This window comes from Mycetomoellerius zeteki, unplaced genomic scaffold, assembly GCF_001594055.1.
Source record: "Mycetomoellerius zeteki isolate Tzet28-1 unplaced genomic scaffold, Tzet1.0 scaffold25, whole genome shotgun sequence".
NCBI lineage: Eukaryota > Metazoa > Arthropoda > Insecta > Hymenoptera > Formicidae > Mycetomoellerius > Mycetomoellerius zeteki.
In genome coordinates, this window is record NW_017257227.1 from 2,678,603 (window position 1) to 2,706,418 (window position 27,816).

Below are 27,816 nucleotides of genomic sequence, written 5' to 3' on the forward strand. Positions count from 1 at the left end.
ACTGCACCCTCGATCTCTCGTGATGGTAATAATGGTTTTTTATTCTGTTCTTACATCATTTTATCGTGTACACTTACAAGATAGTTATACACGGTATAAACTTATAACATGTCTATCATGACGTTGTACAGAGAATTGATTGATCCTTGACTAGGATGAGGATTAATGCCTGGTTTATGCTTCGGTCTTACCTCTAAAATCCTAAAATTCAGCCAATAGAGCTGCCAGTTTTAACTGGTTCTAACTGAAATCTGTATTCCATTGGCTAAATTTTAGGATTTTAGGATTAAGACCGAAGCATAAACCAGGCATTAGACTCGATGATTCAGGACGACTTCGATAAACTCTGATTAATAATTGATTGGATTATCAAACAGTATCCATTATATTTTATTAACATATTTTATTAACATGTGTGGATTTCTAATTTTAATGTCTCTTTAATTTGAACTTAATTATAATATCTTTCTCAAATTCTTAGAATTAGAATAAGATGAAAAAAGTAAGCTAATCTAGTATACAAATGACAAACTCTAATTTATAATGAAAGTAATAGATTTATCAATTTACTATTTTATTAACATGGATAAAATTATTAATTTTTTACTGTTTAACATATATGGAAAAAGTTGGTTCGGGAACAATGGGTTATATAGTTAGAAATTCTATCAATTGAATTAATTACCAATAGAGTTAATATTTAATCAAAGAATTTGATCGAAGTCTTCTGCAGTTTGAAATTCGTTCATCGTATTAATTATTAACAGGATAAAATTTTGGGGGGTAAAGAAAGAGTGGACTTTTTTATACTTTTGAGATTCTTTCCGAAGAACGGAGAAACTTTTATCAGCTCACTTTACAATAATACAGATTAGAAATTATCCTACGGATTTACAAGATATTTTTTACAAGCACCCTCATGAGATTGTATGGAACGATATACATCTTTGAGCACAACAGCTTTTTATTAGCTGCAAAGAGACCGTATCGAGTTCGTCACGATTACTAGTTACTATTGTTAAGCTCGTTATCACGTTTTCAAATCCTTATTAGCAACTATAACGTCTTGTCACAAGTAAAATTCGCCGATCGCTATATTGGTCCGAGCGAATCTTTTTTGATGAAACTATTTAGCTTATTGCTCGCACCGAGCTATTAACACGAGCCTTTCGAGAAACGGATAACTCTGATAATGAAAGATGAACTGAAAATGGAAAATATCAAATGTGTTAAGTGCATAAAGTATGTTCTTTAATATTAATTAAGTTAATCAATCAAGAAATATTTATTTTTGTAGCAATTATTAAAGTAAACGATTATTCAAAAGAGATAAAAGTCTAAAAAAGATATCTAAAATATTTTCCAAATATATATACTATACAAATATCTTTCTGATGTTTTAGATTTTCATGCTGTTTGGATAATCTAACACGATTTTTCTCTTTTTCTCTTTTAATCTGTTTTGTTTAATAACGTCTGTATAAAAAAATAATATTTATTTGGCACTCAACACGTTCGAGACTTTCCGATTTGATCGAGAAATACGATTCGTTGTTCCTGTGAACATTCACAATAGTCCTTTAAAGGAAAGTATAGATAATCCACGATCAATCTAATGATAACACTGATTCGATAGAGGATCTATTCCTGGGTGGTAACATCGGACCACCAAGATAGCTCAGTGGATTGCCGAAAGTTCGTTGGCCGTCCGGCAAGAAGATAGGAGACGTATTGAAAGTTATAGGCCTGCCTGGTGCTAAAATGAAATAATCTTCATAATTAACTCTACTCGATTAAGCAGATTTTTCTCGAAATTATACAATGTACATGTAACCTCCATAGTAAAAAAAGCAAGTCACAGTAATATCACAACAAAATCATGATGAGATGCGAAATGTTCGCTCGTCACAAGTATGATATCGCTATGACGCATATCAACTTATGAAAATTGCACTCACTATGACATATACAGATCAAGATATGTGACATGTCATTGTAATCTTTCATTAATAATCTCACAGCGTTATCACAATTTATCCATTGTGAGTTTATTGTGATGTAAATGTGACTTTTTCTATGGGGAAAGTATTTCATGACTATTTAAAAAAGCAAAATAATTAAAATTTTAGTTGTAACAAATAAAACATAATAAAAATAAAGCATAATTATAATTACATCTTATAATAACACTTTTTATGAAAAAAATCATAATAATAGGTGTTTAAATATTTCTTAGATTATCATGTGTAAAAATTACTAATAATCTATTTTAAATTTTATTATGCATGTTGTTAGAATTTCTTAAGTCAAAGGAAGAAGTTTCCTTTGTGTTACTGACCTAAGTAGTTCCCTTGCATCTTCGATTGTCTTCCAACGTCTCTGTCTGCAGGCGCCTAAATGAAGCGAAAGTTGGTTTTAAAATACTCAATATCTCGCCGTAGAATGGCGAAATAATGGATTCATTCTATTTTCTTCAATCTTTCTGGTTAGTGCATGTACGTAACAAACACGCTCAGACACTTTGAATGGGCTTGTCTCGTAGAGCCTCAGAAGTTTTTGTAGCTCAAAGCGTGCATGCGATGAAGTGAATGTTTTTCACGTGCCACGAATAAACCCGTTTCGTCAGGCAATTCGGGTTAATCGCTGTCTATGAACTCGTGCAGGTTGCGATAAAAGGCTTCATCGATGTCTTCGTGGAGTGTTCTTAAATCGATTAGTTTAACTGGAAATGGCCCCGGTTGTAATTTACATCAAGCATTGGCATCGGCGTGCTCAGATCTCAATTCAAACGCGTGAAAATAGTTTTATTCGTTGCAATACAAAATGCGACGATTACATTTCTTCGTGATATCCAAAGCTGAACTTACATCAAATTATTTAGACAAGAGATTTTCTGGATTTTATTCTTTAAATTTTCTAGGAGATTGAAGAGATCATTCCAATTTTTAATAAATTCCTTTCAAGTAATAACAAAATTAAATTATCATATCGGATCATCATGCACATGCTTATCTAATAGCGAGAGAAAAAGTAATTTTTCATATATAAAATTGTTTATAGAGATGAATAAATAACGTGTAAAATACAACCTATCGAATCGTTTGTTCATTTCCGGGTTAGAAAATTTCATTGTGAGGAAAGGCGACGAATTTGCGAGAAGAAGCTTGGTGGTGTAGGAGAGGCGTGACAGATGGTTACAGCGATGCAACAAACTCGAGTTAATGGAAAAAATCGTATATTTTCTCTGTCATTTTTCGTCTGTATATAACATGCTATAAAATGTATCTCAAGACTCACGGATTGATGTTTAAGAGCTGCTAATTTCTTCAGAAGAATATTATTTTCTTGTCATTCCAAATGGGATGCATCGTAACATTTATATCGAAAGGAAGAGGTACATTCGAACACGCAAATATCTCTTTCATTCGCAAGTTATGATCTTATAAACTGTTAATATAGTTAATAAGTATTTAAAAGAAAACGGCATAAATAAAATGTAGAAATCGCCGGAAGTGGAAATCGTAAAATGCCAACAGTCCACTGATTAAAATTTCGAGATAATAAAACTTTTCGTATTAATTTCAATTGTGACAAAATATTTTTTAGTATATATAACTAAATTATAATTTTGTGTATATATATATATAAATAATGACTTATATTTTACCTGTAGCCATAAAATAATTGCAACATTGTAATTACTTTATGATTACATGTGCGTTTGTTTGTGCTCAATTTATAACAGTATTTAATCAGGGAATTTCTTGTTAATTGTCAATGCATTCGAGGAAGTAGATTTCATATAAATGTAATATATTATAAATAATAAAGTAAATTAAATCTTGCGATTCAGAGAGGAATGAAGGCTGCGAAAGATGCGAGCCACGATGCGATTGTCGAGTTAACATTCGTACAGATTATAAGTAATGAGCAGGGCATCCATCTAATTGAAACCACATTTCAGTACGTTGTTGTAATGGGATGTTTTCTAAATAGTCAGAAAATTCATTCTCCAAGAAATTTAGAAAACGGTCCCCATTTAATCTTGCAGGTAAAAAAAACATTTTTTTTCGATTTCTCTGAAACGGAGCAAAAACGAGCATATGTCTATAGGACTTTTTTTCTTAGTTTTTTACTCCTCTACACGCTCCCGAAGTTTTGCCATTTAATTTGGAAACACCCTGTATATCGATGTGCAAGACACATTATTGTACCTCTATAATTCGCACGATGTTTCCGTTTCATCAGGTTTTAAAATGGAGTCTAACGGTATAACGCTCTCCTCAACATTAGACCAATCCCTGTGCTGAAAGTATGTCTGATATATTTAAAGTCCGAGGTATTAGATCGGATTGTGGATGATATCAGTTTGCGCGATATGCTTTGTGAATTTTATCGCATGATTATTTTGTGTGATCGCCACCAAAAGCACACAAACGCCACACTTTATACGATTACACGAAGCAGCGAAATCAAACTAAACAGACGCGCGGGTGCACACGTAAGACAAACTGTAAAATATTATATGTATTAAAAATAAGTTTTTAAAGAGATTTAAATTTGCATTCAGAATATTTATTCAGAATAATTTTATTAATCTGAATAGTTTGTCTTTTTGGTGTATACCGCGGTCGTCAATGACAATAACATAAATCTATGCTATGGTGACTTTTTGTAGTTAATTGCGTGGTATCAGATTATATAATAGTATCGTAAAAATACACGAATGACTTTAATTGATAAAATAATATTTCACTTTAATTTTAAAAATAAAACTACGTAATTCTTTTTCTTTATCTCAAATATATGAGAGTCTCAATATATTCGTTATAAATTTACTCAACATTGCTTTCATCTTGTTATCGTCAAGTTATTTTATAGGCACTAGAGTCTTAAAATAGTATTTTGTTCGAGCTAAGTACGTATGGTTTCTCCTACAGCTAATCAATACTGGGAAAATACTGACGACGTGCTACATAAGAAACACAAATAGGTGCTCGATTGCAAGTTAATTTTACATTACTCGAATGTCTTTCTCTCTCCAAATGTGGTTATGATCTAGACTTTGAGTCAAATGTATACACTGATTTATATGTAAATAATTCATAAAATTCAATAAGTAAAACGTTTGCAATAAGAAATTAGTGTTCACACTGCAATATAATAAATAATACGCGATTTCAAAGCAATACAAGCATTTACCGAATCTGTGTTGATCGATTGTCACTTTTCATCATTAGAAAAACGCGTTATATCATTTTATTTTTTAATAATGAGCTTTTATCGATTCCACGCGTAAAATGTGATTTTGAGCAGATAATTATGCGTGCTAGAGCTAGTTATGAATGGCTAAGAAAATATTATAAGTGCCTAACTCACAAATTTTCCGTTTAAATAAATATTAGAAATTTCGAGTTAAGCACCTTCGACTATTAGCCATGTTATATTTGAACCACACTCATACTGTAGCTAAACTGTATTGTCTTAAAATATACATGTATACGTGATTGTCGTTTAAGAATGATCGCTTGACGCGATATTTACAATAGTTGAATCCGCGTAATTATTTTTGAATGTATTAATTATTGTCGTCAGTCAATTTAATCATCAATTGTTCTTGTTCGTGGACGCGACGTCGACATGGCCTCTACCTCGAGACTGGAGACTCGCTTCGTCACCATTAATTAACTTCACCGTGACTTTTTCGGGCCGAGCCCCGCGCAATTTTCTGAACTTGATCGGTGCATTGAGATCGAGACTCATTGGTCTCTTCGGCATAATACTTTTCGTGGTGTTATTTACTCTCGGTATTATACGCTCGGTTTTGATCTCATTCAAACCCGTCACGGAAAAGTTCGTCTCGAGGAGGGCCTGCGTTTCGTTTTGGTCCAATTCGTCAGTCAAGGAACCTCTCCTTGCCGTCTTATTTCTTACCGGCATAACGAGAAGCTCGCCATCTTGATCATTACTCGTATCCTTTTGTTCCTCTTCCTGATCTCCTTGCGGTTGATCTTTGTTCTCGTCTGCCTCCGGCTCCTGGATGTCCTCTTCCTCTTCTTCTTCCTCCTCTTCTTCCTCGCGTTCTTCCAGTTCGGGTTCTTCTCTTAGATCTTCCATTGACTGTTGGAGAAAAATAAAATGCTTATATGATTTCTTAAATTATGACGATATAGAAAATATTATGCTACATTTATTCGGCATTGCGAAGAAAGCATGGATTTGTGTGTGAATAAATTATATTTGAGAAATTAGATTGAAAATGAGAGAGAGAGAGAGAGATAATGAAAATTATATCTTGATTTATAATGCTTGTACATTTCTTTATAATGCAACATGTCGATAGATTTAGTTAGAGAATTGTGAATATAGTGCGAAGTCAGATGCAAAAAAGACGATATGCTTTGAAGAAGCGATTCAGTCAGTTCATTTTTATTTTATGCATTTAATGTGTTTGTCAATAGAAATACGTCACATAACATAGATGCGAATGCAATAAATTGACAACAATTGCATGCAAAGCCCTTTTGCAAGCTTGACCAAGCTAAATATGCATCTTTTAAAAAAAGAAAAAATCTTTACGAATGGGTTCGGTTTCACAGGTTTAATGACGGTGCCTGTATTTACCCCTAGGAGCTCCTTTTTTTCTGGTTCTTCTTCTGCTGTAATGCACACAAAAATACAAATATTGATTAAATCTTGATTGATAAGCAAAATATGGAAAACTTCTTCCATATTCTTATACATCTTTATGTCTTTAAGATTCAAAAATATTTAAATAAAAGATATAACTGTTCTTTTTTTTACAAACTGCATGCAATATTTATATGATGAGTAACGTATTAAATATTTTATAAATAAAATAGAAATGACTTTAAATTTTTACTATTTGATAAGAAATTGGAAGGAGAAAAGATGAAGTTTTTCCGCATATTTTCTATCTACAAATCAAAATAGATTAGAGTACCTTTTATGTGAACTTTTTTATCATTCATTAAGTCCTTGGGTTCTGTATTCGGCAGTGGCTTGTATTCTTTGGCATTGGAAACTTTCACGTGAGTTCCATTCGGCCTCTTGTCGTCATCTATCACGTTCTTGAAGCCGATCGCTTTTACGCCGGTCGCGGTGACCAAGGAGTCCGTGTACTGTTGCGATTGCCACCTCTGTGAACCTGAACCGGTGGTCGCTCCCGAGGCTGCGGCACGTCTTCGTTGACGGTCCTTGCGTGTGCTTCGACATACCTCGTAAATACATCCGACCACCGCGATCACGAAGACGCAACATAGGGCTATGAAGATGTACGTTCCTGCACCCTGCTCCTCCTGGGTAGCGCCTGAATATTGCGATTTGTATAGGATTCTTTCCGGTGGATCCTCGACCCATGCTTTGTCACGGCCCTTTAATGAGATTTTGCAATTTTGTCTTTTATTTTTGTATCGAATGTATAGTACAATTAATTTAAAATCTTTCTTTTTTAACATGTCTGCATGTAAATACGCTCGTTGAATTTATTTTTCTACTTTCTTTAATTGCATATTTTTGCTACAAAACATTGAGCGCTTATATGCCCTTAATTTCTCCGTTTTTAAATTCACGTATTGATTTATTATTTGTTTAAAACATTATATTACTATAATCATTAAAGAAAATATTTTATAGGGGTTTAAAGTTTTAATTTGGATGAGAAAGAATATAATAATTAAGTGTATTAATTAATTATTACATTTCAGAATGTATTAATTGAAGAACAAAGATTAGTTAATAATTTATCATCGTTTAAAGATTGCAAATTATTTCAAATTCAAAACATATGAATTTGCTATGTTATTTTCTTTGATATAAGCAAGATGCAAAATGATGCATGATGTGAAACTGATTTTTAATAAGATATTTAATTTCCGAGTTTCTTACCACGCTATCGTTCTTGGGTGGTTCAAGACCACCTGGTTGAACATGGAAGACCGCACATTGAGCACTTCTAACGCCGGCGGGTATCGTTGCCCGCACGGTCTCGCTGCCTTGTTTTGTAAAGAGCATGTATTCCTCTAGTGGTTTCATATCGGAGCCTCCATTGATTGATATGACAACGTCTAAAAGCGTAATTTGCAATTTGTCATGTGGGTAGCTACGCTTATTTATCTAGCATAAGAGAAACACAACGGAAGTATTCGGATAAATAGACGCAGAGCAATAAATTTAGTGTAACAGACATTGTTGAGAAATTTCAGAGAAAACTCACTACTAAGACAGCCGGTGTATCCCTTGTAGGCGATAAATCGCGAATCGGTGGTGTTCAATCCACCAAGTTGTATCTCCGTGGAACCCGGAGTTTCGTCCTCGTCTGGTATCGGTATTCTTGGAATCGGTAGCAATTGGACGGGCTCACGGTCGATCTAAAATTATGTACAAATTATATAAAATACAGTATTTTTTAATATTTTTATTTACAACAATGACAACTAAAAAAATGAAGGTTTTCAAAAAATAAATTTGAATGTTTTGCATCATTAAAATTTGGTAATAATTTTGAATTAATTTTACAATTTTGATGCAATAATTGATTGAAGAATAAAAGTATATATTTTTAAAATATATTATTTTTGTTCTTTATATTATAATTCCCGTTTTGCAAGTTTTTTTGCAAGCAACTAAAAAATAATTTTTTAATTATATCATGTATCAAATGAGCGATATGTAAAAGTCCTAAAGCGAGACAGAAGAAATTATAACTAACTAAGAGGATGGCCGTGTTGTTGTTATCGCGAATATAGTAGACACTGTGACGTGCACCATTCAGGAAATTCCGATCGCTCAGGCGCACTCCAGCCGCCGAACCGTCTCTGTCTTCTTCGAAAATGAGCAGTCCCTCGGACGTCAAGGCCACCAATAAGTAGTAGCTCCTTCTGGAAAAAAGTTCTTCGAAAGACATCCAGGACTTCAGGCGTCAGTGACTGGTGTCAGAACGGTTGAATATTATACGGGGATTAAGAAAATATTAAGATCGATGCTTTACTTGTTGTCGGTCTGTACCAGCAGCAACGCGGTAGTTCGTTGTCGTAGTTCATTTGTTGAGAATGCCAACTGTACTTTCACCTGATTCACTTCACCCTCCAGTTCGAATTCGCGTTGAAGTACACTTTCCCCACTGAAATCGGCACCTTTTTCTGTATAAAAAAATAAATTTCTTTTTTTAGAATAAAGTAATCTACTTTATGGAAATATTTAAGTTATTTTAGGTATTAATAGATTTTTATTTCTTCGGAAAAGATAATTTTCTAATTTTGAAATATATCTTCTATTTATATCTGCGAATCTCTTTAGTTTTGCAATTTTTAGATTTGACTCTTTAAATCTTTGATTTCTTGATTTACATTTTCATGTTTAATTTAAGCTTGAAAAGTACGTTTATTTAACACAATAAATAATAATGAATAAACTTACCATCGGCACAATGTTCGCCAAAGTAGGATGTCAACTCGCAATTACAGGAAGACTCCTGTCTGCCGAAATCCTCCGTGCAGCTTCCTAAATTTTTGCAGGGCATCGTATCGCATTTCATTTGACAATTCGGCAGAACGCCTTTACTTCCTTCATGATTCGCTTCGCTGGCTAAGTTTGGTAGATCGACAAGATACTTGCCGATCATGAGTCCTCGCAAGCAGCCAACGTAGCCTTGAATTAAGGCGCCTTCTTTTCCAACTCTGAGCAGATTGTCAGGATCGAATCCTCCTAAATTTACCTAAATAAATATTTATTAATTCTTTTAGATATATATATTGATATGTTTTTATATAAATATTATTAATTACTATACAGTGTATAATATGTCATATTATGCATCTGCAAAAAAATAATCCAAGAAGCCATCCGTTATTATTATTATGCTGTATAGCATCCTAAAAAGACACAATTTAAGCTGTCTTTAGATTCTTTAAACGTTTTTCAGACTTTTTATTATTTGAAGCGAAAGATCAGTATTTATATTCAAAGACCCACTTGGAAATAATCGGTGGGAGGTGCCGGCGGCCGTTGCGGTGCAAGAACTTCTTTCTCTGGATTTGTCCAAGGTTTATTCGAATACGTGTCTAGGAGTATCGGTGTCGCATTCAATGTGACGTTATATTCATTCACGTACAATGTAGTCCAATTCTCGCCCCGAATTATGGCGATCTGTACGGAGATTCCCGTGTTGACATCTGAAAAAACGGATTATTTTTCTAAAATTTCTAATATGCATGTCGCATACATTCGCTTCAAAAGATTTTAACGTACTTGGATTTTTCACAGTGATATTTTTTATTTCATTGCCAGCGTTGAAAAGATAGACGATTTGAGTACCGTTTGAGACGTATAGATGTGCAAAATTATTCAAATGATCGTTCGCATACAGTATCAAAGAATGAGTATCATAAGTTCTTAAATTAATTAAAATATTTTCAAGCAGCATGCTTTTCAGCTGCAATCTCTCCTCGTTGTCGTCCGATCCGAAATAGTTCTTCTTTAAGAATGCTCCAGGTGAGGTGAATGTCAGAGCTTTGTTATTGATATCTGAATTTAGGGATATTATTTTAATACTAGTTAATTCAAAATTGAATAATATATTTCATATACATATTTACTTTTAATTAATATTTAAAAAACTAGAAAACTATGAAAAGTTTCAGATGTGTATATATATATATATATATATACTTTAAATATAAGCTTAAGATATTTTTAAAAATATTTGGAAATAATTTTTTCAAGTAATCGAGTAAAGTTACTTACTTGTTTCGCAATAAGTGCCTAAGTGTGCCCATCGATTTTCGCACACACATTCGAAATTACTCCACAATTCGACACATCTAGCGCCGTTCTGACACTTATTAGGTTGACACGAAGGTTTGCAGTCTTTGATGATTTCAGATAGATGTACCGACATATAACTATGAATGTCTAATATTTCTCCATTGACAACGAGACCGCGGAAGCAACCGATGAGACCTTGTCGAACGGAAGAAGTCTTCAAGTGCTCTCTAAAAATTAATGCAGAATTAACAAAATCGAATAAAAATTATTATTTATCATAATAAGGAAATTCATTGTGTAATTGATAATTAATTATTAAGTTGTAAAATTACTCACGCAGTAGCACCACCGATGAACATGGATCCCTCGAAGGGTCCAAACTCCTCTTCGGGAAACAAATCCACCATTCGAAAATCAGTATTGATCATAAATCTCACATGATAGTCGTTATAATCGATCCAAATCTTCTGCCATTCGCCATTATTCAGTTTTCGTCGGCTTTCTACTTGTAATTCGCGATTAGTACCGGTATTTAGGGTGAAATTAAAGGTCAACCGATATTCCGACGTTAGGGCAACCATGAAGGAAGGATAGTTGCTCCGGATCGGTGGTTGATATAGAAGAATAGCTTTCTCGCCCGTCGTTCTGAAGCTGAAAGCTATATCACCCTTCCTCCAACCAGGTACTTCGATATATGATTGTGATGTCGTGAACGTTACCACGTATTTCTGTGTATCTAAAAATCATTAATTGATCATCATTAATTTCATAAAGATATTGTTTCCAAAAATGCAGATATTACTCATTCATGCGATAGTATATTTATCATAAATAGTTATTTAAAAAATTTTGTTTTTATTATTTATTTCTAAAAAATAAAATTATGTCATTTAAATAGAAGACACATATAATAGAATAGATAATAGAATAATATAATAAAAGACGCATAAATTTCTATTTCTAAATCGGTATGTGTTTTCTTACTTGTTTCAACGCATTCCAATGGCCCTAAAGTGATACGTCCCCGAGCATCTTCCTCAAGATCTCTCTGTTGCAAGAATATCATTCCGGTGATGCCTAAGGAATCGGGTGTTTCGTAGTATCCCTCATCTGACAACCACTTTCCGGCATTTCCAGTAGATACGTCACAATTACAGCTCAAGTTGGAATTCACGCATGTTCTGTTCACTAAAGTAAAATTAATAAATAACAATCTTCGCAAGAGACAACCTTAAATTTCTTTTACATTTCTTTCGCATTAGGAATTTATTTAAGAAAGAACTTACTTCCACAAGGACAGGATCCGCGATTGACGTTTCCGATATAATCGACAGTAGTACCTTTGGAGCCTAGAAACCATGTGGCGCTGTGTAGCTCTAAGGGTGCTTTGTAACAATCGTATTTTACATATTGGCTGCAATAAAGTGAGTGTGAGATCAGCTCCTGAAGCATTTCAGCGGTAAACTGCCTATATTTGATGCTGAAGGAGAAATCATTCTCGATGATAGATCTGACGTCTACTTGGGAGGGTAAATTGTGCTCGACGATTGTTTTAGTCGAATCTTCGATCGATTGGAATTCACACTTTACTAAAGCGGGCGGGAATCGACCGTTTCCGTCGATATCAATTTTGTAAACGTCATCTTGCGTGTATCCCAGAAGAGCCAGTTCTTCACATGTTTTTCTGTATTGTGCTAAAGAATGATATTAAAAATCATATTTAAATTGTAGCAATTGCAATTAATGAAATAATTTTAATTTTTAATTTTTTATTTGCTGTACAGTTTATAATTAATTTATTATATTTTTAGCTTCATGTATCTAAGATTGTTGAATTGATTATTTATCGCAATTTGTCTTACCAAAATGACAGTTCTTTCCGATATATCCAGTGTCCGTGCAATCGCACGTGATTCTATCTTCTTTAACTGAACATTTACCACCATGTTCGCAAGTGTTCGGCCTTTTGCATGGATCCACAAATTGACAATTGTCCAAAGCAACTTCTCCGACTACTCTCTCGGTATTAATTACGTATCTAGGTTCAATTCTTTGACCGTTCACTCGTATCTCACGCATACAACCTACTAGACCTAAATTGACGATAAAAGAATCTCTTTTTACGTTCACATCAATTTTTAATCTTTCAAATTTAATATTAAATCTACTTACCTGCGTTACTTTTACCACTTCCTATGATGACTTTATCACCCAATTCAAACGTCATAGCGAAGAGCTTACTTTGCTTATTCCTATAATCGAGAAGGATATTAAGTTCACCCTTTGTATAATTAAGCTCGACCGCGTGCCAAGAAGTGTTATAAGGCGGAAACTTCACTGAAGTTGACAACGTAATGTTCTCCGTAATAACTGGTATCAATTGGAATCGAATTTCGTCATTGACTTGACGTAACTATAGAGAAAAATATAAATAAGTAACAGAGATTGAAAATGTAAAAAAAATATTAGAGAGCGATATTATATCTATATAATCATACCTCCCAGTAACCAACACCGCGGTTGCTTTTTACATCTCCAGAAGCGATGATCGCGATTGGCGTTGAACTTTTAAAATCAAAGTTTAACTTCAGCGAATTGGTTTGTTCGATTGGCCACCAGATGTGACTTCCCGCGAAAGGATATGTGATCGGAATGACTTCGACGTCGGCTTCGTAATATTCTGGTTCTAGCACACCTATGTAGTGCACCATAGGGTTAGAACGCTTCAATTCGTATATAATCGACTTGTCGTTGAAGAACACGTACTTCAAGGAACCTGGAAAAATTGAAATTTATATTATATAATTAATGGACTACATTATTCAATTAATAATTAATGTCAGGTAATTTCATCAAACCTGCAAAATTATTGTGCGACAGAAGACCCTTCTTCTTGTGGAGTTCTGGACCACCACCGATGTATATCTCTGGATCGATAATGATATCGCAATTTTCTCCCGGTACTTCTAGTACCTTTACCTCGTCGTCCAAGCTGACGAAAACGGTGGTTCCGTTATGAAATATGATCAAATTGTTCCAAAAATCAGACGTGACGTAATCACCCAACGTAGTGGAGATCTTTGAATTATGCCCGAAATCGAGTTCAACGTGAACTGATCCGTTTACAATAGAAGCTGCAATGTAATGCGGTGTACCATCGATTTCACCAGAAGCGTAAAACAAGGCGGAATTGTCCCATTTTGTCTGAAATTTATTTTTATCAAAAACCAAATGTGAATTTTTAGCTGATATTTTTTGACATATAATAATATTTTTAAATTACGACAATATAATTTGTCATAATAATTTAATCTCGAGATATAGATATATAGATGGAGAAAATTATTTGTCATAATTTTCTCTATGTATCTTTTTTTATGGCGGAAAAATTCAATAATGATAATTGCATGTGACAAATTTCATTGTGTCCATACAATGATCTGCTACGATACAATTTGAGAAGAGAACTCGACACTCTCCCGAAGAGTTTCCACGGTAAATTTTTCGTCATAGTGAGTGATGGATAAAAGCAGCTGCTCGTGAAAATACAAAATGCACCCTCCCTCTCGATTCTGACAAAGAGATATAACGTCTCGCTATAATGAATCAATGAGCCCGCGACAAGGGAAAGGAACGGTCCCATTACAATAAGTGCCCGTGGTCAAATACCTTAAAAGCGAGGCCGATCCTGTTGACAGACGAGTGAACACGATCCTTCCAATCGTACACGCGAAAGGACACGTACGAGGAGCCTCTCAGCGTCAGTATAGTCGCGGCTGAAAAATAATGTTACATTTCAAACTCCATTAGACTCGTATTGGAATATCCGGATCCTTTTAAATGTGCGTAAAAGCCCTATATCTTCTTCGACTAATACAATTTATATAGTATATGTATTTATCATTTCCATATGAATGAATATTCCTTTGATAATAGCTAAGAGAGTCTCAAATTAAATCTTGGGAAAATAAATGATTTGTTATTTGAAATGTAAATATTATAATGTATATTCTAGTAAAAGATACTCGTATTAAATTCAATTACTTTACGTACTGTACACATCACAACGTTCACCCTCGTAATTCGTGCCGAAGCAATCACATGTCAGACTATTGTAGTGATTCACACATTGATCGGGGACGAAGCACAAGTTTTCTCGTGTCCTGCACCTAAATTGGAATTAAAGATTTGTGTTATCGAGAGTGCTTTCCATTTAATGTCATAAGTCGACAAACATCACTCTATTTTTCTTGATACTTAAATGGCCGGTATTTATAACCGGTTTTTATATTTAAGACTGTCTAATTTTAGATACAATCTTAAGATGTTATAAGCGAATCGTAAAATTGTATTAGCATTTTAAGATATTACTTAGCCGGTTTTAAAATAAGAATCAACTTATGAATACCAGCCAATGAATAACAAATACAGAACGATACTTGTATCACCAAATGGATTTTCTTTCTTTTTTAAAGACATACTTATCGATACATCCTTCCTTAACATTCTCGTGCTTGGTCGCGATTAATGGCCGAATGGGCAGCAAATCGCTGGCAGATTTTCCAGAACTCAAAACCATATCCTTGATACAGCCGACAAAAGATTCTATTATGTACTTCACTCCGTGTAATCGTTCTTCGGAACTCAGTCCTGTCAAAATGGAAATAAAGCGATAAGGATGCGAAAAAAATTCTGCTTGGAGGGAGTCTCTCGGAAAAAGACTTTTCTCACCTCCGATAAGAACGACAGAGGCTAGTTCTTCAGATACTCCATAATTAACGATGCGTTCTAAAACTTTTAGAGTAGTCTCGGCCTGCTTATCGTCGACTTTAGCGATTAACTTTGCCCCGTGCACGTCGATTCTTACGAGAACTTTGTGCCACTCGTCTCTGTTAAGCCCTTGGCCGACTGTTAAACTAGTCGATTGTTTGCCGAATACATGAACAACTTTCAGCTGACCCTTCTCTACTATCACGTAAAGGGCATAAGGGTTAAGGCCTTCTGGACGATCTTTGACACTGTGATAAACTAGTAAACCGTGTGGAAGCTTGGTGCGAAATTGGAAGGATATCTCGCGACATAGTCTGTGATATATTAAATAATATGTAAAAATATTACTTTCTTTATATTACTAAAATAATATAAAATAATTATGACATATAAGACCTTACATAAATATATTAAAAGACATATTACACAGGCCTGCATGGTTTTGTTGATTGAGATTTAACAATGTTTTCTTACGTAATTTTTTGCGCTGAATCCGAATCCGGCTGCAGAATTGCTCTATCACGTCAAGATTTCGAGATATCCTAACTTAAAATTGCCAAAAAAGCTGTTTTCAACCATATTTTAAAAATCTTTAGTGCACTAGAGACAGCAACATAAAATACTAGTAAGACATGAACAGTGAAAGTATAACAATTCTCGCAGATTTAAAAATATTCTGTGACAAAAGGAAGAAGAGTCAGCTAATCTATTCAGAAATATCGTTTGTTCTAATACAACGGTATGCAGATTAGGCTCCTATGAGGTACAATTCATTGAACTTTGAATAAGTATATCTCCGAAAGAAAAAATCGCTTTGAGATGGTTCAAAATGGATTTTGAAGGGGCCGTATAGTAGTAAATGATATCGTTGATGGATTTGACAACAAAAATTTTCTTAATTTTTAATTTAATTTAAAATATGGTTGAAAACGGCTTTTTTGGTAGTTTTAAGTTAGGATATCTCGAAGTCTTGATAGAGCAATTCTGCAGCGGATTCGAATTCAGCGCAAAAAATTACGTAAGAAAATATTGTTAAATTCCAATCAATCTTCAACACCTCCAATTTTGCAGGCCTGTGTTATTAAAACATTTTCCTTCGCAAATGAAAAATTCAACTTTTAAGATTTATAAATAATTCAAATTGCTATGCTCACCTCAACTGGAAAGTTTTAATGCCAGGGCCATCGAGTTGGATGAAAGTATTGCTTTGTGCGAACATAAATGTTTTCTCGTGGCCAGATTCCATGAAAGTCAATTCCTTCGGTAAAAATATATGATAGAAAACATTTATATGATGGAAATATAATATATGATAGAAAACATTTTCTTGGATTGCGCAAAATATTACGTATTTATATGAATTGACGCGTTTCTACCTTTCCTCGTAAATTCTTCGGTACCGGTGGTTTCGTCGGTTTCGGAGGTGTAAAGGTTGGCCGTGGTGTAGTGGTTGTCGAGGGTGGAGTGCTCATTGTTGTCGTGCTTGTTGCGACAAATACGCTGCCCTTTGTTACAAGATAAGGTGGTAGCGTATCTAAAAATAGTCAATAAATTTGTAGCAATTTTTTCAATCTTTATTAAATAGTTTACAAGGATTTCTATATAAAAATATACTTCTGTTTTATCTAATCTATTTTAAAATTAACGAATACGTCACACGATTTATAAAATGATTTATATATATATATATCCCTGAACATATTTTTATCGTCTCAAGTAAAATTTTTAAATTAGTTCATATCATTTTGTTATGTTATTATTTATTTTTTTAATGCAAATGTACTTAATTATTCTAATTCTTTTAAATTTAATATTTCTTCTTACACTTAATTGGTTAATAGTAATAAAGTTTATTATAAACTTTTGATTTTTAGGAAAATATCTTACGGTCACCACCGACGCAATAATGCAGGCACTCCGCTTCCGAGTTAAACCGATTTTCATTTCCGTGACAACCTCCGTACGGAAAAGTTCGGCATTTTCCTTCGGCTTTGTTGAAGGCCCATTTGTGAACGAATTGCTTACAGGGTCCCGGTTCTAACTTGAGAAGACATCTATCGGGTACAATCCTTTTGGTCGTAGTAAATTCTTCCATCTCTTCAACTATATCTGTTTTTGGCGAATCCGTCTGATTCGCCGGCATCTTTGCCACTACGTTGAATAAGACAAGGATCCCGAGGATCCTCTTGTCGCGGTAAATCATCGTTCTTCATTCGCTGAAAAAGTAATTTAATCGATTCTAAAAAAACTTATTAAGATTTCCGATTACCAATAAAATAGATTCTTGTTTCACTTAAATTTAATTATCGAATTGCATTGTTAATAGCAAATATGCGTATTATATATTTTTTTATTTATATAGATAGATAGTAATTCTTATAGCATTAATAAATAAAGATGTGCGAACTATTCCGATACTAATCGAAACGAGTCAGATAAGATTCGATTTTATTCGAATTTGAATCTCTATAATTCGAATCTGAACTAAGTATTCGGAAATCTATTTCAAATCTAAGAGGTTCGAATACGAATTATCAACAATTTTTATACATATAAAATATTATATATATGTATACATACAATCATATTTTTCACTAATAAATAAAACATATCATATATAATTAATTATTTTTCTTATGTAGAAATCTTTTTTATTTTTTGTATATCAAAATTCAATTTAACAATAATTATATTGTTAATTAAAATTCGATTTAATTCAATTCGATTAGGATAAAATTTTGTCACTTCAGTTTGATTCGGATTCAAATAAAGAAATAAAATTTGGTTTATAATTTGATTCAGTGTCAAAAAACCTTGATTCACACATCTCTATTAATAAATAGTTATACAGATATTTAATTATAAGCGACACGCGCATATTTATTAACAATACTCTAATTATATTCCGTTAATAAATCACGAGTTACCTCTAATTGCTATAACTTGATGAATCGGTCTAATTAAATTAGTAAATTTGTAACTTATTGAACTTAAGAACATACAATGATATTTTTTATGTATTTGATATGGAAAGAACGGTTTTGTTGAAGTATCTAAAAATTTAGCTAGATACAAATCTGAAAATAATTCTGTTGGATTATTAAAATAATTATGTAAAATGCTCAAATTTGTTACAAGAATGTCAAAATTTTTCGTAGTATTGTTCAGTATGCTTGAGATTCTTATTATTTTGATGGTCCAACGAAATTATTTTCAGATCTGTATCTAATTTTTTTAGATAGTTCAATAATACCATTCTTTCCATGCATCTGTTTTCTTACGGAAGTAAAAATACACAGAAAAAAAACTATTCTTAAATCAACTATATAATTATATAGTAAATTATATAATAAAAACTTATATATAATTTGTTCATTATATATAAGCAACAATATTGTAATCTTATTTCAAAGATTTTAGTCTTGATTAAATTTGTATTGATGTAAAATTTTTGATTGAGCAAGTCTTGAATTGAGTGCAAAATAATTATACTTGCATCAATATAAATTCAATCAAATCAAGATTAAAATCTTTGAAGAAAGATTACAATATTTTTGCTTATATATATGAATATATTATGGTTGATTTAAGAATAATCTTTTTTTCTGTATATAAAACTGTGTATATAAAACTCTTCGTTTTGTTTATGCAGTATATTTTCCTTGCTTAAAATGCGATCAGTGCGATACAATCGATTAAGTCGGGAGCGGCACGGACCAATTAGAGTCAAGTCTGACGCGTTTTCATGCTCGAGAGCTGTTCGCTCACCTCGCGCGCTCAAGAGCGCTTTTACGATTCAGGCCACGTGGACACCCACGTTCCCTTCCATAAAGCGCTTAAAACCGCTCGTCCTTCCGGTGCGTCTCAGTTAAGACTATCTCAACACGAGCCTGGCAGATGCAATTTTACGATTGCAGTTGCCGCTTTTGAATTTACGACTTCCCCTCGCGTCGCGACGCAGGTATTAGATAGGGAGGGATTCCGATATGAATGATGCAACGAACAGTATATCCGACACGACCGGTTAAGCCGCCGCTACTATTTTGATACGATCTTTCATTTTTCTTCTCCTGAGAAGGATCTTCCGTTTATATTTCTAACCCATGGTATAGAAGTCAAAGTGCACCGTTACGTCACGAACTGGACCCTCGGTGTGTGCAACACGATACATCGAACCGATATACCTTTAATAATATATCTTTTAATAATAAAGCGTATTAGCATACGTTAGACGAAATAAAATATTATCTTACGACATAATACGTTATAACATGTAATCTGATTTGGGAGTAGACGTCGCCCGTTTCTTCGAACACCCTCAAGTATCGTAAACTCTAGCAATTATATCTTTCACGGGGTCAATTGGATTTGATCTGCGAAAGAAAGACGACACGCGTCGCGCTCGTCCGGCATGAATAATCGCTGACCGGCCCTTGCACTTCCTGTCGGATTTGCTTCTAATGGGACTCCTCGGAAATGAATACACGCGCACCTTGGTGAACGACGAACGCTCTTCGTTCTACGATGTCTTCGCTCGCGCACTGTACGTTACGTCCGTCACGAAATTGCCTCGTCATCGCAATTTATCCAGTCAGTAAATAACGCATCTCCGACTCGAACTTCGACGTCCGTCGAAGCGAGACGCATGCAATGACCTTGACGAATAACGAGGACCATAAGAAAAAAGCCTTATCGTTACGCTGCACACGACAATTGCGAGATCAGGAAAGAGATTTTTTTTAATCGTCATATATATCTTGATCGTAAGAATCTCATCGTAATGATCAATGTCGAGTTTCTCTCATTCTCTCTCTGTTTCACGGTGTCTATATACGCTTTGCGTAACGCCCTAGTTAATTAGAAGACCTATCATACGTCATCTGAAATTTCACGCCACGACGAGAAATCTCGTGCTCATGACCACGAAGACGTCGTCGATTCGTCGTATCTGATACGGACGTTTTCGATCACGCACAGCTTTTGCAGTCATTTGTGCAAAATATAGTAATACTTACTCCAAAGTGTCAATGTCCAAGATTAATGCGCGACATTAATTTATTGCATATTCTCTTTTCACAAATGTATATTCTGTTACGGGAAATGCAATATATGGTATATTAAAAAAATATTTATCTTATAACAAATGTTTGATCTAATTAACAGATGTTAAATAAAAAATTAATTTTAATTTGATTTATTATACAAGACAAATAAGAATTAAACTATTTTTCACTCCACTCTAAAATCTTTGAAGTGAAATTTAATTCTAAAGAATGACATTTGAATCAGTATTGAAAAAAAAGTGGCTCAATTGTCAATTTTTAAGAGTGAGGTTTCACTCTTTAGAGTTAGATTTCACTTTAAAGATTTTAGAGTGTCGAAAGAATTAATCTATTTTCTATTTACATGATTTGTGAAACATTATCCCTAAAGAATACACAATCCAAATTCTATGCAGTTAATAATATTGATTTTATTAAAAGAAATATATCAGAGATAATATTGTAATTTTTAATTTGCATTAAAAGTTTTGAATATTTAATTACTGAAGGAACGATGAAGCATTTCGATAGATTCGATAAATATTTTAATATTTCTCGATTTTAGTCCATTTTGTCCATCTTTTTTTTCTAGATCTTTTTTGAAACGTATATTAAGACAAGTTATTTCACGAACTCCAAATATAGATATTGTACTTTGTTGTTAGAATCAACGTCACTATGGTGATCTTGTCTATTAATGCTATTAATATCATTATACGTATTGATCGTATTGACAAACGCGATGTGTACGCTTTGCATATGATTGTTTGATCATTTATTTCAATTGCTAGCGCGTTTTACTATATAAATGTTTACTATATAAATTTGTTTAGAGATAGATGCGATAATTATAAATATGACTTCGATTGTAATTTTTAATTAAATAACTTCATTCAATCTACAGATATAATCATTCAAATTATTCAATCTTGAGATTTATCATTGCGCTAAGCTAGCATTAGTCATAGTTGATTATCTTTATCTTTATCTTTTTGACAGCTGTATAAGTAAAAAGATTATAACCAGTATTGCTAACTGGAGACATATCGATGCAAGTTTTTCTCTAAAATATGATTTCTTATCAAGATGACCCCAAGGTGTCATTATCTCAGCTGTGATCCCAACTTCTAGGGGTATCCATTTACCCGAGCTATTTAAACTCTAGCGCGCTTTGCGCCGTGCGACACACGAATCTGCGTACCTTCGTTCACCGTGGTCCAGATGAGATCGCGACTCTCGTACAGGCCGCGGGGCAGGATGTGACGTCAGAAGGCCCCCGCCGAGCTGAGCACCGTCCGACGGACGGCGGCTGCGAGTCAATTGTCTTCTTTCACACTGACACACTGGCCAAATCCCCGCATCTACACGGCCGATCACAAGTATTCGCACGCACGTACACCGGTACACATATCGTGCACACACACTCGAGGTCCGCGCCTCCTCCTTCTCCTCCACCACCTCCTCTTTGTCCTCTTCCTCCTCCTGTTACTGCTGCTGCCGCTGCTGTTGCTTGTAGCAGCAAGTAGACACTAATTTATTAATGCCACTCCGACCACTATACTCTCCGTTACTCATCACGGTTTATTGACTTTCATTGCGATCTCGTCTCGCGCGCCACACTCTAACGTTTCTTCGCTCTTTTCCTCCCCATACGACGACTAGCCTTCCGTCGCACAACCACTCGTTCCCTTTTCCCTTTTCGCGCCTGCGAATCCCGCGGTCATACGAGCTCTCTTCGGTCGTTGATCATCCACCGATCGATATCAATTATTCTTTTCCGCGAAACGTTATTTTTTTTCTAGCCGTTCCTTGAACTTTTCTCAAAGGGGATGTTTCTACAGAGATCTCTTCTAGAAGCGAGTATGATTTTCCGAATAAATATCCTGAAATCGAAGCGATACTGCATTAGCAAAACGGGAGATTGTTTTGTGATTTCTCAACGTTTATTTCTGATAATACTGACAACTGAAAGATTTTTATCGGCAGCAATATGTAAAAATAAGACCAACAATAAGCAAAATTCAAAATGTTTTAGGAGTCAAATTGTTTTGTATAACATTAATATACCTTCGCATTTTTAAACAAAAACTCAATAAACTAAAAAAAATGCTCGTGTTTTTTACCTTTCTAACTACTAATTTTGCTTAGCAATCTCGAACTAGATATTTTATTTTTATATATTTCAATTCATTTATGTTAGTTTAATTATAATTAAACATTGGAAAGAAAGATATGAAGTCGTATCGCAGGTTGAAGATAATACATTTAACATTACGAATAAAATTATATAAAATTGATAAATCTTTAACTTCATCAAGTGAATTTAACTATTTCATCGTTGGATGGCGAGATAAAGCAGTCTTTTTCGAAAATTTTCAAAAGAAATCGAATAATGTTTTACCAAATCATTCCAAACATACTGTGGTAATATGTTTGATAAATTAGATGAAAAAAAAACATTAATTGTCTATTAAGAGAATGTATTGATTTATATAAATCAAATATTTCTAATTAAAAAATTTGTTTCTTTGAATAATATAATATCTTATTTAATTTTTGATTCGCCTTATAATGTTTAAATTGTAAATTGTGAAAGAAATTATTAGAAAAATGTGATAGAAAAACATTATTAGAAATATATAATTTTAAAAATGTACCTGTGATATGGCTCTTACAAGTTTACAATCAATATCAATCCAACGTTTAAAAGTTAAAGCCTCATGATCACCGAAGTGTTGGTAAATAAAATCAAGATAATAACGATGAAATTTAAATGGAAAGTTATTAGAACGCATTGTACGACTCGCGTGCAAATAAATCGAAATGTGTAAAATATCTAGCTTGAGATTGCTAAGCAAAAATTAGTAGTTAGAAAGGTCAAAAAACACGAGCAACGTTTATTGGATCTTTAAAAATAAACTAGTTTATTACAACATACATTAAGAATTAAACTAGTTTTTTATCTTTAAATTAATCGGAAACTTGTTGCAATGATTGCTTAATATAAATGATATTAATGAAATACTGGTTCTAAATCCTGATAATATCTGTTGGACGACTTTTTGAGATTATGTTTTTGTCGAACAGATACTACGCTTTTAAAACAATAGATGACTGCTACTAGAGTCCTAGAATAAAAACCCCAAAATTTGAATTTTTTTTGGAAAAAACTGGGTTTTTGCCAACCCTACTGCATACATATTGCTTTGCATATTACGAGTCATATTAGCATTTACTTATTTTTATCAGTAGGTTGCAGATGAACTTTTCCATAGAGTGGGCACGGTTCTTCCGATAACGGTAAATAGAAATTTTTTTAGGAGGATAGTTTTTACGAGAGCCTTCCGGCGATCAGTATCACAAGTAGTTTTCACAGGGTGGTCTCGGGGCATGCTTCCCGATATGAGAAAGGGGTCGTTGAGTCGAATCAATAGGGTGTGTATTATGAAGCAAATAATAGCACACGGGTATGCATTTATAAACGACGCGTGACGAGCCGTGTACATGGCTTGCAGTGAATTATTATCGATATCATCATATTACAATTGTACAATATTTCTATTACTGAAGGCGTTCCACCGGTATTGTATTCTGAGAGCAGCGAGCCGACTCTTACTTTGTCCAGATGTGCGCTTCTAAATCGAGCTCGAAAATCTCTGACTTTTTTCATTCAAATCCATTGTACATTATAAAGAACAAATTCGCTTAAAGATGTAGGATTATCTTCGTTGATGATCTATACTTCTCGTTCTGCAACCCTTAATATTCGCGGAGTAGCGTGTTTACCGAGGCCGCTCCTCTTTTTCTCTCTCTTTCTCTCTCTGGTTGTTGGAAGATCGATATATCGAGCAAAACCGACGACTGGGTCATCATAGCGTTCGCGTTTTTGATTCGGAGTAATATTTTGTAAAAAGTATAAAAATATTTCGCGCGAATGGAAAAATATCAAGTTTTTATTGCTTTATGATAAGAAATTGACAAGGGGCTTGTATGTTCAATTCAAGCTTCAATGCTTTAATATAAAGCGAATAAAAATGTATCATGATGAAGAGAGCGACGACTATCACCTGTTAGATAATACATGTATGGACAATATAGTTAGGTCTTCATGAAGATGGAGAATGTCGATCTATAGACTCTTTCGTTAAAAAGAATCTAGTTGTACTAGTCACGCACGTAATACAGCAAATGACTCATACCACGTGTAGAGTATGTCGTCCTCGGGTTTTTATATGGGAAAGACGTCGTCGTGGCATGCGACGTCGTTGTTTGGATAAAAGTAACTATTTGCATGGAGGAAGTTGGTCGTGTATCTACGGAATAGGCTACACGAAAAGCGTGGAAGGAATTGATTATTGAATGAAGATAAGGTTGATGACTCAGGCACGTGATTAGCTGCCTGAAATGACTGTTTAAGCATCTTTAAAATAGCTTTTCAGTTTAGAAAATTATCCGATTAATCTTTCGCCGTATTATGTGGAAATGATTAAGTGAAAAACTGTTTAAATAAAAAAACAATATAGGAAAATACAGAGAACCATTTAAATACCATGGTATATACATAGACGATCGGAATAAATAAGACAACAATGGAGCGTCATTTGTGTAGCAAAGAGTAACATTATTCTTCGGCCGCTTCCAATTAAGTCATAAATTAAATTAAAAATTTCATTTCTCTCTTAAGATCATGATAAGAAGAACGAAAAAAGACCAAAATTGATGTCCACTCCATTTATGAATTATATGAGAATTTACAGATTTTCCGATTTTCACTGAAAAATAACGATTCACCATAACTTTAAATGATTCCCTCAGCATTTAATTCTTTTTTTATGTGATTCTACATTCCAAATACTAAATAAAAAATACTACATGAGCCAAATTCGAGGCGGCTCAAAGAATAGTGTTACTCTTGAGTGCTAGATTTGTAAACGAGATATCCTGAGTTCAAATGTCAATAGACTCCGTTAACTTTTCCGCCGGCCCCTACAATAATTGATAGAAAATTGCTGATATTATTCTTTTTGTCTCACTAAGTTTTATATAATGTATCGAGAGTTAGTAACGTACAGTGTTTTACGCTTTTATATAGTAAAAAAGATTTTGTATTTGTGTTAAAATTGATCCACTCAAGTCCTTGTTAAAATTTTGGATTAATTTTTTAATATTTGAGTGTTAATTTAACATATCATGACATTATTTAAATATTTCATATTTAACTTCTTAGTGTCAAAATAAAATTGATGAATAAATGAACGAATAATATAAAAGTAATGTATTTTAAAACGTAAATTTTAAGATAAGTGAATAAAATGTGAACGTGTGTTAATTTAACATAAAAATATTAATTTTACTGAAAAATGTATTTTCATAGATTGCTTAAAAAATTATGTCAGTGTTATATTTTTTGTATTAATTTTTTGTTATATATACTTTCTAACATATTCATCTTGTGTGAAATTAACACAAAAATTTTCCATGAACTGTTTGGGTTACATAAAATGTGTTAAATTTAACATAATTTTTCTGACTGCGCCAGAATCTTTTCTTGTCTGAATAAAAACTTTATCAAATTTAATATTTTTTTGTATTTTGTACAAATATTAAGTCTCTGTCAAAATGATTTTATTAAAGTTTGAAATTTCTAAATTGATATTATGTCAAATTAATAAAAAAAATGCTCGATATAAGACTGCAAAACATATAATAGCAATTCGACAATGACTGTATAGTTTACTGAATAAATTCTTGAGCGACTTCCTGAATATGTCATTGAAAAGATAGACTTCATGTTTGGTGACTGTTTTCGCAGATATCATTAGCGAAGTACGTCGTTATCAGAAAGCGTCATCACTTTTGTGTTACGATCGAGCATTTAAAATTTATGCAAGGTAAATAGAGGCGAGCAGTTAAAACCAGATCCTATGATAATACGAAGAGCGCAACAATTAACACCACAGAAGAAGTGCATGAACTAAATTTTGTCGGCACAAATGTTATAGTAATATTATAATTTAAAGCGAGTAATTTTTAGCAAAACACCCTACAAAAATTCTATATTTCTGTTGACAAATTTCCTCATATTTTCTCATGAATTCCAACATTTTATTAAAAGAATTAGTTAAACGTTTTAAAAGTCGCTTTAATTGAAATCATTATTCCGATTTATCTTAAACAAATCGTGTATAAAAATTTTCTAGGCTTCTCTTATTTTCATCGAAGATATTCGTGAAAAATTTAAATTGTAATTCTAAATTGTAAAAAGTATTTGTCACGCTTTATCATGAATTACTAGCAATTAAGGTCGTCTCTTATTAAGCTGAAAGATACGAGATTAACCTGAATGTGCCAGGAATATTTTTCCTCTTACGAATTGGCATATATACGTACACTTCCTCATTATAACCGACAAACACGTGATTGCATTCTCGTAAAAAATAAATGTGAGGTTTCTCGATATAATTTTAGACTTATATAAATTAGAAAAATAAAATAGAATAGCAAGTATATGTTGCGACACTTTGCATTTAAATTATTAATTAATTACATTGTTTATTCTTACCGACAATTTTGTCTTCTTGAAAGTAAAAATTTGCTCCAAAGTCACTCACTCAAAATCGTGCCGCAGAGATTCTGCCTCATTCGCGATATTCACAACAAGTAAATTCGAAGTCGCGAAACGATTGCTTGAGATCTTCGGAATGAAATTGTGCAACCGTGGAAGACGTGTCTTTTACTTCGACCAGAAGGAAGTTTCCGTTTAGTTCTTGTCGGGAATAGGAAGAAGCTGGTTTTTCGCGGGGAAAATCGGTCTTCCGGTCGCGTTCCCGACTGAGAACGTGGACGGACTGAATGCCGACGACACCCTCGGCGAGACAGGATCCTTTCTTCTTTTTCGAGGACTCCCTCTCTTTTAGCGCTTTTTTCAGCCTTCCGTTCTGCCGCTTCTTCACCGCACACGGCTCCTCAAGTACGCGGCGCGACGGAATCGCGCTCACGACTGGCACATTAGCTTCACTCTGCCTGTACTCCGGTCATGCTACCAGGCTTTTCCTCCACCCACATATCCAGTTGCGTATCAATCGAGGGTACCGCAAACTCGTTCAGTTCGTGCTTCTTTCGATTCAACTTTCAACTCCAAGCTTGTAGAAAAACTTCGTTAAAGGAGAGGAAATTATTTTGATAACAATTTTGCGAGGGGATTCTTATAATGAAGTTA

General features: G+C 33.7%; 1 protein-coding gene across 8 annotated transcripts; it reads right to left on the reverse strand.

The window, feature by feature from the left end:
• Positions 1 to 1,418: 1,418 nt before the first annotated feature.
• axo (axotactin) lies at positions 1,419 to 27,585 on the reverse strand. 8 transcript variants are annotated; one of them, XR_001936666.1, is made up of 30 exons: positions 27,160 to 27,585; positions 21,799 to 22,480; positions 17,443 to 17,771; positions 16,932 to 17,089; positions 16,710 to 16,813; positions 15,517 to 15,869; positions 15,267 to 15,435; positions 14,839 to 14,954; positions 14,455 to 14,561; positions 13,644 to 13,989; positions 13,284 to 13,561; positions 12,958 to 13,198; positions 12,648 to 12,878; positions 12,072 to 12,479; positions 11,770 to 11,973; positions 11,122 to 11,521; positions 10,765 to 11,012; positions 10,270 to 10,545; positions 9,994 to 10,193; positions 9,439 to 9,736; positions 9,011 to 9,161; positions 8,732 to 8,900; positions 8,237 to 8,390; positions 7,909 to 8,087; positions 6,965 to 7,394; positions 6,580 to 6,659; positions 5,935 to 6,120; positions 4,215 to 4,306; positions 2,339 to 2,393; positions 1,744 to 1,756 (listed from the first exon to the last, which is right to left on the reverse strand). XR_001936666.1 is itself a non-coding variant. In XM_018449768.1 (29 exons), exons 3-29 carry the CDS (start codon positions 17,756 to 17,758, stop codon positions 1,608 to 1,610), a joined length of 6,006 nt encoding a protein of 2,001 aa, XP_018305270.1. In that variant the 5' UTR covers positions 17,759 to 17,771; positions 21,799 to 22,480; positions 27,160 to 27,585; the 3' UTR covers positions 1,419 to 1,607. The 8 variants fall into 8 exon arrangements, 7 of the variants coding, with proteins under 7 accessions (XP_018305270.1, XP_018305271.1, XP_018305267.1 ...); XM_018449768.1 differs by lacking the exon at positions 4,215 to 4,306 and having other exon boundaries at positions 1,419 to 1,756; XM_018449769.1 differs by lacking the exons at positions 1,744 to 1,756; positions 2,339 to 2,393 and having other exon boundaries at positions 4,133 to 4,306.
• Between the last annotated feature and the right edge of the window lie 231 nt (positions 27,586 to 27,816).